Source organism: Lutra lutra, chromosome 4 (genome assembly GCF_902655055.1).
Source record: "Lutra lutra chromosome 4, mLutLut1.2, whole genome shotgun sequence".
Lineage (NCBI taxonomy): Eukaryota > Metazoa > Chordata > Mammalia > Carnivora > Mustelidae > Lutra > Lutra lutra.
Window position 1 is genome coordinate 179,669,599 of NC_062281.1, and position 11,831 is coordinate 179,681,429.

Here is an 11,831-nt window from a genome sequence, read left to right on the forward strand (position 1 = left end):
CGGAAGAATTCCTGAGAACCTGAAAAAAAGAAACCCTACCTTAAGTGTGAGATAAAAACTGGCTGAAAGGGAATCTTACACAATCTGCAAAATATTTTGACTGCTAACTGGCTCAGTAAGCACAATTAAAACACGCTGTTTGCAAAACTCCAATATAAGAAATAGCTGTTTCCACTAATCTTGTATTAGAAAGCACCAGCATTACTTTTCCCCTAAAAAATAACCAATTTTATAAAGTGTGATGCCTAAATCAACAGACCATTTACGCCGTTAGTATGTCGATAGTTAAAAAACAAGTCTACCATTTTTAGCAGCAGTCATAAAAATGTTTCACTATATCACAATGCCCTCCCCAAATGTTATCTTTTGAAAAAATACAGGACTCTGAAAAACCTGACTGCAGAAACAAAAAATCATGGGGCTCATTATTTCCCCTCTGTATTTCCAAGTAGATTCATACCCGTGTAAAAATCTCAAAGACTCAAATACAAAAACTTCTGTGCTAAGTATAATCTGAAGCACAATCACAGCTCCTTCCAAGGAGGTAAAGAAGGTGCAAAACTCTGCTACCAGTGCACCAGGCCTCCACTTTGGGCAGAATTGCTAAAAGGGACAGATACAAACATTTTTCCTCATGCCAATTTTAAAATGATCTTTAAATACAGAACATTTGTACTGATAGGGTTACTTCTATGTCTTATCTCTTCAATAATACCTAGACCTCAAACTGCTAAAAATGGCACATCCATGAGATGGGATTATGGGTAACGTTCCCTTTGTTATTTGAAATTTTGTAAACACTCGTTTTTATGGAAAAAAAAAAAATTTAAAGAAAACCATAATTGCAAAAAGGTTATTTTAATATTGGCTAAAAGTAGCTTAATGGCCCTGTGGTCATCTGCTTTTCAAAAGCCAGTGATAATGAAAAACCAAAGGAAGAGGGAGGGTGGCAAATTCCCTCATCTCTAGGAGATCTTGGGGTCTAAAAGTAAGTTAACACAAAGTATCAGTAAAATGGTTATTTGTTTTCCCCCAACACTGCATTACTTTTTTGTGGCAATTAAACCTCAAATGAGAGGCTCTTTTGAAGGCATCACCTAGTATCTCACTCACGAGCTTTTTATTCCAGGGGGACATTAATTCAAGCACTACTAGCCTAAAGCAAATGTGGTGCACTTTCATTTACTGACACTTCCAAATTTAAAAAGAAAAAAAGAAAAGGAAAGAAAGGAAAAAGAACAAGAAAAAAGAAAGCCCTCACCGTCTCACTGGAGATCTACTCCTTCTATGCCTGGGTGGAGGTGGCATTCGTCTTGGTGGGGTTCTTCTTCGAGGAGATGGCCGCCTTCTCGGACTTGGCCTCCTTCTAGGTGAGTATGATCTGCCATAACAAACAGAATTAGAGCCTGAATAAACAAGAACAAGGAAAGAATTCCTTGACAGCTTTCTCAACAGCTGTATTTTTAAAATGGACTTCAAGGCATATAGTTTTCCATTTATGTAGAGATTTTTATGGTGCACAGAAAATGTCCTCAAATTCTCTCTGTAGGTCCAAAGAATAACATTTGTACTAAATGCTCTCTCTTGCTCTGAAATTACTTATCTAATTCTACCCAGAAAGTAGCATGTAAAACCCAAGATCTGTATCAATCCTGAAGCCACAGCTCACCTTGATCGGGATCTATGACGTCGTCTAGGTCGAGTATGAGAAGGAGAGCGAGACCGTGTCCGGGATCTTGATTTGGAACGTGACCGAGATCTTGGTCGGGTCTTCTCCTTCTCCTTTTCTTTTTTGGAATTTTTCTCTGGAGAAGGTTCTTTAGGCTCTGGTACAGGTTCAGGTTTGGGAACTTTCAGGATGTCACTGTAGAAAAAAAAAAAAGCCGATTTTTTCCCCCTCTGCAGTTCAGACTCCCAAGTCATAATACAATGATGTAATAAGGTTATTTTTCTCTTTAAAATGTTTTCAAAATCCATGAAGACTTCTCCTTAGCTCCAAAAAGATACATACACGTCAGTGAAAGTTAAAGAGCAACCAACAATTCTAACCACATACTTTTTTTTTTTTAAAGATTTTATTTGTTTAATTGACAGACAAAGATCACAAGTAGGCAGAGAGGCAGAGAGAGAGAGAGAGGGGAGCAGGCTCTCCGCTGAGCAGAGAGACCAATGCGGGGCTCGATCCCAGGACTCTGGGATCATGACCCGAGCTGAAGGCAGAGGCTTTAACTCACTGAGCCACCCAGGTGCCCCTAACCACATACATTTTTAAGAGTATACAGCTGTCCACAGTATTGGGGAAAAAAAAGCAACTCACAATATATAAAATCTCAGAACTAATACAACCAGCCGATAGCAGTGGTCATCTTTAGGGTCCTTTACTAAAACTTTCCTGTAGAGCTAGAATCTTTTCAAAAAGCTAATTTTATGATTTAAAAAATATAAAAGGGAAATAATCAAGTGATTCTGTAACTCAGAGCTATTCTACTGGCAGTCAGTGAGCAATAGCCTAAAATTGTGATATTTATAAATGAATTTTTATGTACTTGCCTAGTAGAAGTGGCCTCTTGTACTGAAGGTTCTTTTACTTTCACTGATGGTTCTGGGAGCTCTGGAGTTTTTTCCTTCTTTTCTGGAGCAGGGGAAGGACTCCGGCTCTTGGTTCTGTGACGGGGAGATCGAGAATGACTGCGCTTTCTCTCTCTCCTGACAGGGGAAGATCGTCTTCTAGGGGAAGGAGATCTGGATTTGCGTCTAGGATGAAAGTAATTTTTTTAAGGTTTTTGTATCATGTGGATTGGGAGAGGGTCAAAGGGGAAAGTGAGAATTAATCTTTTTAAATACAACACTGCTCTTTATACCTGAGAAATTCCTTATAAAAATAAGGTATCCTGTCATCTTTACTTAACAGGGGAAGGGCGAAAAGAAAACCAGAAAGACAAGCAAACAAAGGGTAACAACATTTTCTGGTATTCCAGTTATAAGAGAAAAGCATTGACCTAGGACTCTAGATTTAGATTCTTAATCATTCCCAGAGATGAGGAGACCAAAGACCTACTTTTCAGAGGAAGAGGATGCTTGAAAGTAAAGAGATATTCCACGATAACAACTCAAACCCAAACAGCTTAGATGCAGACAGCTCCCACCACAGAGTCTGTCAGGTAGTCTAGGTATTCCAGAAAAATGAACAGTACAATTAAAGTAATGGGCTCTTTGGAAGAGAAGAGAAATACGTCAAACCTATGGAGCCTTTTTGAAAAAGGAGAAGTCCCCTTTCCCTTACAATGGTTTCCCTAACTTGAAATCAAACAGCAAATCTGGTTCATCAATAGCCAAGTAGTTATCGGAGTGATGTGCTTAACTCTAGAAACAGTACTTCTTCCCTGAAAAGGAGGTTTTAATATCAAATATACAAATTAAAATGAACAAAGAAATTTCCTCCTCCCTTTACTAATTCCAAAAGATTTATGCAAAAATTACCAGAACTCTAACAATGAAAAGCCTAGTAGAATTCTCACCTTTCACCACAAATACAGTAGAAGCTGAGTCGTGGGTTTAAAAATGGGAACCTAACCATAGTCTCATTGGAAGAAGAAGAAAACAAATAAATGATCTGTTTTGGGTTCAATACAACCATCTAAGAAAAGCAGAACAGGGAATTAGGCAAGTATAATATGAATAGCTAAAGGGCACAGATTTCTAATAAAAAGGAAAGAAAAGAAGCAGAATAGATTAAAACAATTAAATGCCGTATTTAAACAAATCCAATATGGAAGGCAAGTCTAGACTATGATTTAAGAATTAAGACTTGTATAATTCACCAAGACTTTAGAGATAATTATCATCAAAGGATCAATCTCAAATAAAACAAGTATTTTAGCCCACAAACAAGCCTTAGTCCACCATGAAAATTGTAGAAAATGGAAGAAATTCTCTGAATAGTGCTATTAGCTTCCTTTTAAACTATGGAACTTTCTAGACACAGAATACTTTACTAACTTTACTAACATACCTAATGTTTGCATAACATTAGGTATATGTGTATTGTATCATACCTTCTTGGGCTTCGAGACCTCTCCCTTTTTTCTCTGCTGCTTTCTTTTTCTTCCTTATCCCTCTTATCCTTGTCTTCATCTTGCTTTTTCATAGAAGCCAACTTTTCTTGTTCAATCTGCAATGATCAAGTTTTTAAAGTAAACATAGCTGAACATTTGAGATCAACAAACAAACTGAAGACTTTGCACCCCTGATAAATGCCAATGCTCTAAATCACTTCATTGGCCTCTGCTTTTCAACAAGACTATTCTTAAGTTTACTTAAAAAAAAAATCATTTTCGGGGCACCTGGGTGGCTCAGTTGGTTAAGCCACTGCCTTTGCCTCAGGCCATGATCCTGGGTCCCAGAATCAAGTCCCACATCAGGTTCCCAGCTCCACAGGAAGTCTGTTTTCTCCCTCTGACCTTCTCCCCTCTCATGCTCTCTCTCTCACTCTCAAACAAATGAAATCCTTAAAAAAAATTTTTTTTCCACTTTCATCTTATTCTTTGGTGATTTAATATACACTGCCCAGGTGAAAAACCTGTGCTTACCTTTTATATTGTTATTAAAGTTCAAATTTTCTTCTGAGCTAGAAGTATGCACATATTAAGAAAAAATTTATTGGGCACCCATGTGGCTCAGTCAGTTAAGCATCCACCTTCAGCTCCCACCATGATCCCAGCCTCCTGGGAAGGAGTCCCGCTTTGGGCTCCTTGCTAATCGGGGAGTCTGCTTCTCCCTCTGCCTGTCATTCCCTCTTCCTGCCACTCTCCCTTGTGAGTCCAGAGGTGCATGACTCGCTCTCTTTCTGACAAATAAAATTTTAAAAAAAGTGTATTTGCCCAAATTACTGGACTCTGGAAAAATGACATTTTATTGCAAGATTTTACTCATTCCAGGGAGAGAAAGTGGGCTCGTACACATGGAGAGGAAAGGCAGAGGGAGATGGTGAGGGAGAGAAGCAGATACCCTGCTGCACATGGAACCCCATGGGGCTGGATCCCACGACCATGAGCTCGTGACCGGAGCCAAAACCAAGAGCTGGGATGCTCAACCAACTGAGCCTCCCAGGAGCCCTGGAAAATGACATTTTCAATTCAATGTCTGGGTTGGGGTTCGGTGGAAGGAGTGGAGAATCAAAGTGTGTGTTTGAATATATTACAGCAAAGCAAAACAACATGCTGATCCTAGCTCTATATCATATAAAATTTAAGTGTCTCTCTCAACATTACAGAAAAGTAAAAAGGCTATTACTTGTCTCTGTTTTATTTCTTCTTTCTTCAGTTCTAGAAAAGCAGAAGGGATTCCAGCGATGTTTTCTTGTGCACTTAAGAGGAGGGGCCACAGTTCTCCCATAAATTCTCTAGCATTTTTTCCATTCAAAAACCCAGTCAGGTTGATTTGCATCATTTTGGAGTCTGGATTCTGCAAAAAGACATGACAGGAAGAGAAACAGGTTACTTCGAAACAAGCCAACCAACCAACCTAAAACTCATTAAATTAGTATTTTTTAAGTCTACCATAGGGGCTTAAATACATATATATTCTTTACTATTTAAAAAATAGTTCTCCCTAACAGCTTCTCAGCAATATAATCTCTAGCACAATTACCAAATTCTCTCTCACTCTACCAAAAGCATCAGAGCAGCCTGTTAATCCTTTGTGGATTTCCTAAGTATTTTTAGACTATGTGGCTGTTAGTGGGTCTTATGTTTACTAACTTTAAAAACCATCATGAACATCCACAAATTCCTGTATTTACTAACAAGGAAAACGTTTGCTTGCCTGGGAAATGGGAAACTGAAAAAGTACATAAACTGTTCACTTCTCTAACACTATAAAACACCTTTCTATAAAATATCTACCATCCAGTTATGAAAACTAACAAGGTTATGCATGCACTCTGTAACTTTTGAAGACTAAGCTGAAAGCCTGAATTCTACATAAGGAAAATCTATTTTAACAATGCCTGAAATTCTCAACTGTCCACAAAGGGCTAAGAGGTCAAGTTTTCTCAAAAGTAACAGGGTTTTAAATGCTAAATCTGTTGGTCAAGCAACAAGGTCCATATAACAAGCACAGCTCAATAGCACAAAGCAAGTACAGATTCCAGGTGTCTTCAGTTTCTTCTTGGAACCTTGGGGGTTTGGAATCGCCAAGTCCCCTGTAGAGAAAGATGTTCCCTTGGCTTGCTTCCGACTCCCTACTGCAACTCAACCACCTTGAGTTTAATGTTATATCATTTATCTAAATTGCAAAAGACGAACAAGCAATAATGAGTACACAACCACAAAAAAAGAAAAGATTGTTTAAAAAAGTTCTAAACTTTAATCTCATGCTCACTACAAGGGGAATACTACCAGATACTTAGGTTTTAAATAAGCACTAAAATACAAATCAGTAAAGCATTTCTCCAATAAAATCTATCTTTAATATTTTAAAAACGGTTTCCCACGTTCCTGGTTTTCTAAGTAAAAGGTATACATTTTATAGGAAGTGCTTTCTTAAAATTAATCTTTAAAAATACTCAAAACAAATGTAATTACCAAATTATTTTAAAAATAGAAATACCTTATCAGTTGAAATGCCAACTGTTCTGTCAAAACACAAGGGCGAACTCTTTGGGAAAAGGATTAACGTAGAGGTAAATTCACATTGGTATATTTGCCAAAAGGTCATATGGTACATCTTACTATCCTTTGGGTTGTTGTGGCAAAATAACAAACTATCTCATAATAAAACTGTTTCTAAACATTAATTCTATCATCTCATATTATCTCATGAATGAAGAAGGAAGGAATAACTGTATTAACTGTCTCTAATAATGCTTCCAATTTATTTCAGTCTGAAGTTTAAGCATAATGTAAACAAAAAATCTGCCTAAAATGTTAATTGATGACCAGCTGACATGCAGCTACAACTAAAGACTTCAGTTACTTGATTATTTTAAAAACAATATCCAATCAAATCAGAATTGCCCCTCATGCTTCACATAAACGTCCATCTCATAATAGTATTTTTAAAGAGCAGTGTATAGATTTACCCAATTGCTCTTTCCTGTGTTTTTTTTTTTTGTTGTTGTTGTTGATGTTCGGCCACTTTACACAACTCACCTCCAAACACACACTGCATCATCAAGGGAGTTGGGTCAGAGCGACATTGGGACACTCACTCTGCTGTGACCTAATAAGGTGATGGTGCTATACTTCAGACGCAAGGAATAACTTCCATTTTGGTTCAGGCCTTTTAAATCATAAATCACATTATCATTAGAAAATTGCTGTCAAAGTAACTTAACATGTAACAGCAAAATTACAAACAATAAGTTTGATTTTTCACCTGTGTAGCTTTCAAAACTATGTACCTTCACTAAACTTCCAGGCTTAATAGTTGTTTACAAAGTGAATTCTTTTCACAACAAACATTGTAAAATAACCCTCCTATATTTGTACTCCATAGAAAAATCGTTTCCATAGATTCACAAAATTATGTCACATATTCAGAAGAGCCATTTGTATATTATTACCTTCACTTCCAGCTGGTTGAATATAAACTCAATCACAACATCATCTTCAAACCCAAGGATTTCCGTTACTCGTTTTGTTATCCAAGGCTTTATAACCTCCAAATTTACTTTGCTCATGTCCACCTGATAAAACATGCAAGAAATTCTTGAGTACGAGGTTCATAATTCTAAAAGAAAGCTCACTTAACAATTTTGTCCAACCAAATGCCTTTTAACTTATGAAATTTTTTGATGTAGCATGGTACAAAATGGCTCATTCTTGTGTGGTTAATGCTAATCTGTGTGCACTGTTGCTAAAAAGTGGAAAATGTTTAATTAAAACAGTCCCAAAATGTCTGAATCGACTGTGCCATAAAAGGTGCAAAAACAGTTTTATCCAGAATACCTTTTTTTCTAGGCATTCTGCAAATTTCAGCTGCTTCAGTAGCTTCTTCTGTTTATTGCTGAACCGATTATCCTGTTCTGCACTTGTTCCCTGCAGAAAAAGAAACACATTTTAATTAAGAGTTCAAAGTTAAATGCTTACTTTTTATCAGCTAATGATGGCTATGACCTTTATAGAAGAAAACAGGGATCAAGTAAATAGAAAACACCACAGCTAACAACCATAGTAGAATGTATACTCTTTTCCCAACGAAGCTGACATTTAAAAAACTTGACTGTATTTTAAAACATAAGCTCACTAACAAATCAACCAATATAGCTGTTTATTAACATAAAGTCAGCACCTCCCCTACAAACAGGTTTGATGTGTATCTTTTTTTTTTTTTTTAAAGATTTTATTTATTTATTTGACAGAGAGAGATCACAAGTAGACGGAGAGGCAGGCAGAGAGAGAGGGAAGCAGGCTCCCCGCTGAGCAGAGAGCCCGATGCGGGACTCGCGGGACTCGATCCCAGGACCCTGAGATCATGACCCGAGCCGAAGGCAGCGGCTTAACCCACTGAGCCACCCAGGCGCCCCGATGTGTATCTTTTTAAACTTTTTTCTGTTAAAAGACTTTTAAGGTTTTTTTGTATAAATGAGAACACACTGAAATATTTACTAAATATATACTTCCAAACAAGACCATTAAATTTCATCCTCTTGTGACAACCAGTAAGTAGCATGCTTACAGAATTACTGTGGCAACATGTATAAACAGGGTGAAAAGGAAAAAGAAAAACACCCTAGGACTGTTAGTTTTCACAACTTTAAGAACTTGGAATGCATGAATAATACAGCTTTACCTTAATTAACTCAATTTCAGCAATAACTCTGGAAAAGCGAGGGCTTACAAATACTATTTGAGACCATTAAGTGATCACTAATTAGTCTGCATTTATTTGGTCATTCCAACTGGACCAAATAACAAAAATAAATGGCTACATGATGTGAAATCTACTGACTGCACTGAACTGGCCACTGTCCCTTGGAAAATGATCAAGAACCTGGATCATTACTGGAAGGTAAAGAACCTGGATTAGAACCCCAATTCTGCCACTACTTCAGCCATATAATTCAAAAGAAGTTCCTTAACCTCTTTGAGAATGTTTTCTTACTTGCCAAAATCTACTTTGCAAGGGCTGCGTATCTCAAAAATAACGTATGTAAAGTAACTCGCGTATGGCAGAAATTCAGCAAAGGAAAGCTATCATTTCTATCTGGACTGAAAAATTCAGTTTACTATCTGGCTGGCTGTACTAACAAGGTAACTCCCTAAATTCTTTTAATTTGGAGTTTAAATCCAGCCAACTCCTCTACGCAATTATAGGTAGTATATAAAAACCCGCACCCTTTGCTTCCAGGTTTTTACTAACACCAAAAGCAAACGTTATTATAAAATTTTATTGACCACCCTTTTTTCTATTGGAACTCCTTTCCATTGGAAATAACAACCAACAAAAATAAAAAAAAAAAAGGCCTTTGTGTCAAAATATTACATTTGGATCATGGGACTATTGAGTACTCACTAGAAAATATTTTGATAGAAATTAGAAAACGAATTCATCAACAGAATGGAAATCTGCTAAGCTCTCAATTGAAACTATCATTACAGAAATAACTAAAGTATCATTTGCAAAGGATAGGAACAAACATTGCTTATTTTAAGTAGGTGCTTAGAATAATCTGGCCACTTTTGGTGAAAAATAAGTTGGCACAATTAAATTCAATTAAAGAATTTCAATACTGGCTTTATAATGGCAAGAATTATGTTCTTTAAAAAGTCTTGGTTTTCCCCCTCTTCCAACTTTCCCTTGAAAAACACGCAAACTGAGAATTGTATGCTCCAGGGGAGTGGAAAGAGCCAACCAACGTTACGTAAAGTATAAATTTTTACCAAAACCACTGGTCTCTATGTGGTCCGTCTGCATCAAAAGCATTTGCAAACTCTAGTCCATAGTGTCACTTCCCACCCACCTAGATCTCTACGAGGTAATCATTTCCTACAGGAGTGGAATATGGGACAAACAGGTTCCAGCAGTCCCAGCCTGAGAAACTCTGGGCCCTGAGCACCAACTTCGACGAGCACCAACTTCGACGCCTGCAGGTGCTGGGCGCGCGGCCCGGGGAGAACCTAGGTAAGAGGCCTCTTTCCTCCAGCGGACTTCAAAAGAGTAAAACAAGCGGTGGGGCGGGGTGGGGGGGGGGGGACACCGGTTTGCGGTAAGGAGAGTTGATCCCCTCCGTGTCCCGGCCCCTATACACGTGCACACTTTGTGTTGCACCCGTTGCCCTTAGAGAGTCTCAGATTCAAACATTCCAACTACCTATTATCCGAGTTCCCCTCCCTAAAGGAATATTAAATTGGGCGGGATTCCCGCGAACTCTGACCCCGCGCCTTCGCAAAGACTTAGGACTAGGAGGGAGAACGGGGGAGGGGGAGTCGGCGCTGCTCTCTCAAGAAAAGCCGCTGAACGCCGTTTCCTGTCTTCCCTCACACGCTCTCCTGGGGCGGTACCCCCAAAACCGTACTCTCCAGGATCCTCCCGCCGCCAGTCACCTCAGGGCTTCCCTCCGGCCTCCCCCCCAGGGACTTCCTCCTCGCGGCCCAACTAGGCCCCAGGACCGGGCGGCGCGCGCAGCTCGGCCTGCAGGCCCCACCAGGCAGGCGGCGGCGGGGTACCGCTCCGGCCCATTCCCGCCGCCATTTTCCGGCGACCGTCGCTGCCGCGTAGGGGGGACGATCCCGGAGGAGGAGACTGCGCAGGGGCGCACCGGTCTCCGCCGCAGGGCAGGGGGGAGCGTCCGCTGGCACGGAAGATCATCAGGATATTCGAAGCCTCCCCTCGCTGACCACACCGTCCCGAGTTTAGGCCCACTGCTGGGCCTCACCGATGAGCCCCTCACCTCACCCCAGATCCCCGCGCTTCTACTTACGCGGAAGAATCCCGCGTCCATCTTGCTGCCTCGCTCGGAGATCGCTCCCTATCCCAAGATACACCGCGCCGCCGCGACGGAGGGCGGGACCGGCAGGGAAAGCCGAGCGCCGGGACGCAACGCGCGGCACTCCACCCGCCCCTTCAGCCGACACGAGGCCGCGCCTGCTCAGTGGGGTGAGCGCCCGCCACGCGTGCGCACGCGCGCCCAAGGGGGCGGGCTGCTGCCGTCTCCGAGGCTCCCAAGTAGCCAGTCCGGGAGGAGAGTCTCTCGATCGCAGCCAATGAAAACAAGAGAGAGTGTCGTCGGGTCGCCCCGCCCTGCGAATCCTTTTGTGGCGCTGGATCAGCCTTGTTCGCGCAGCGTGACTTGACCTATCCTTCGACCCGTAGTGGAGGAGGCCTCCAGCCCTGGGGGTTCCATGGAGCGATTGAAGAGAAAGGCTGTTACCTCAGAGTGACGCGGGCGAGGCGGCTCGCGCGCGGAAGAGAGCCTGCCGGCCTCTCGTAAAAGTTGTGGTTGTGTTGCTTTTACGAGTTATTAAGCTCGACTCTAAAGCAGTCGAGCTGTATAGTATGAATGAAGTCTGCCCTGTGGCTGTTTCCGGGGCATGCCCCCATCTTCACAGTGCTCATTCGTTGGGGGAGGAAGGTGAAAATGCCAGGGAGAGAGGAGTTTCGGCTTCGGCCGCGGGGCAGAAAGCGGGCGAGAGAGCGGTGGCCCTGAGCCTGGGCGTGGGCCTGGTGGGCCGCCCTGCCGCCTCGGCGCCCTGCTCTGGCCCCGAGGGCCTCCAAATCGCATGCAGGGCGCCCCCTTGCCGCCCAGCGCCCGAAGGCTGGTGTCCCTCTGGCCATATTTCATAAAGTTACCCGCCCCCCTCCCCCCCCACACACACGCAGGCACTCCA

General features: G+C 41.3%; 1 protein-coding gene across 19 annotated transcripts in view; it reads right to left on the reverse strand.

Annotated features, from left to right (window-relative positions):
* The window catches only part of SRRM1 (serine and arginine repetitive matrix 1), a 31,512-nt gene extending 20,429 nt beyond the window's left edge, over positions 1–11,083 (reverse strand). For 4 of the 19 annotated variants that reach the window (XM_047725912.1, XM_047725914.1, XM_047725917.1 and 1 more), the window contains exons 1-8: positions 10,925–11,082; positions 7,950–8,039; positions 7,565–7,687; positions 5,293–5,463; positions 4,056–4,171; positions 2,551–2,754; positions 1,670–1,864; positions 1,262–1,381 (exon numbers count right to left, since the gene is read on the reverse strand). In XM_047725912.1, the coding sequence (XP_047581868.1) occupies positions 1,262–1,381; positions 1,670–1,864; positions 2,551–2,754; positions 4,056–4,171; positions 5,293–5,463; positions 7,565–7,687; positions 7,950–8,039; positions 10,925–10,945 (1,040 nt within the window). In that variant the 5' untranslated portion in view covers positions 10,946–11,082. Of the gene's footprint in view, positions 1–1,261; positions 1,382–1,669; positions 1,865–2,550; positions 2,755–4,055; positions 4,172–5,292; positions 5,464–7,151; positions 7,282–7,564; positions 7,688–7,949; positions 8,040–10,547; positions 10,667–10,924 lie in introns of those variants that run through there. The other 15 variants (XM_047725922.1, XM_047725913.1, XM_047725911.1 and 12 more) reach the window with 8 other exon arrangements.
* Between the last annotated feature and the right edge of the window lie 748 nt (positions 11,084–11,831).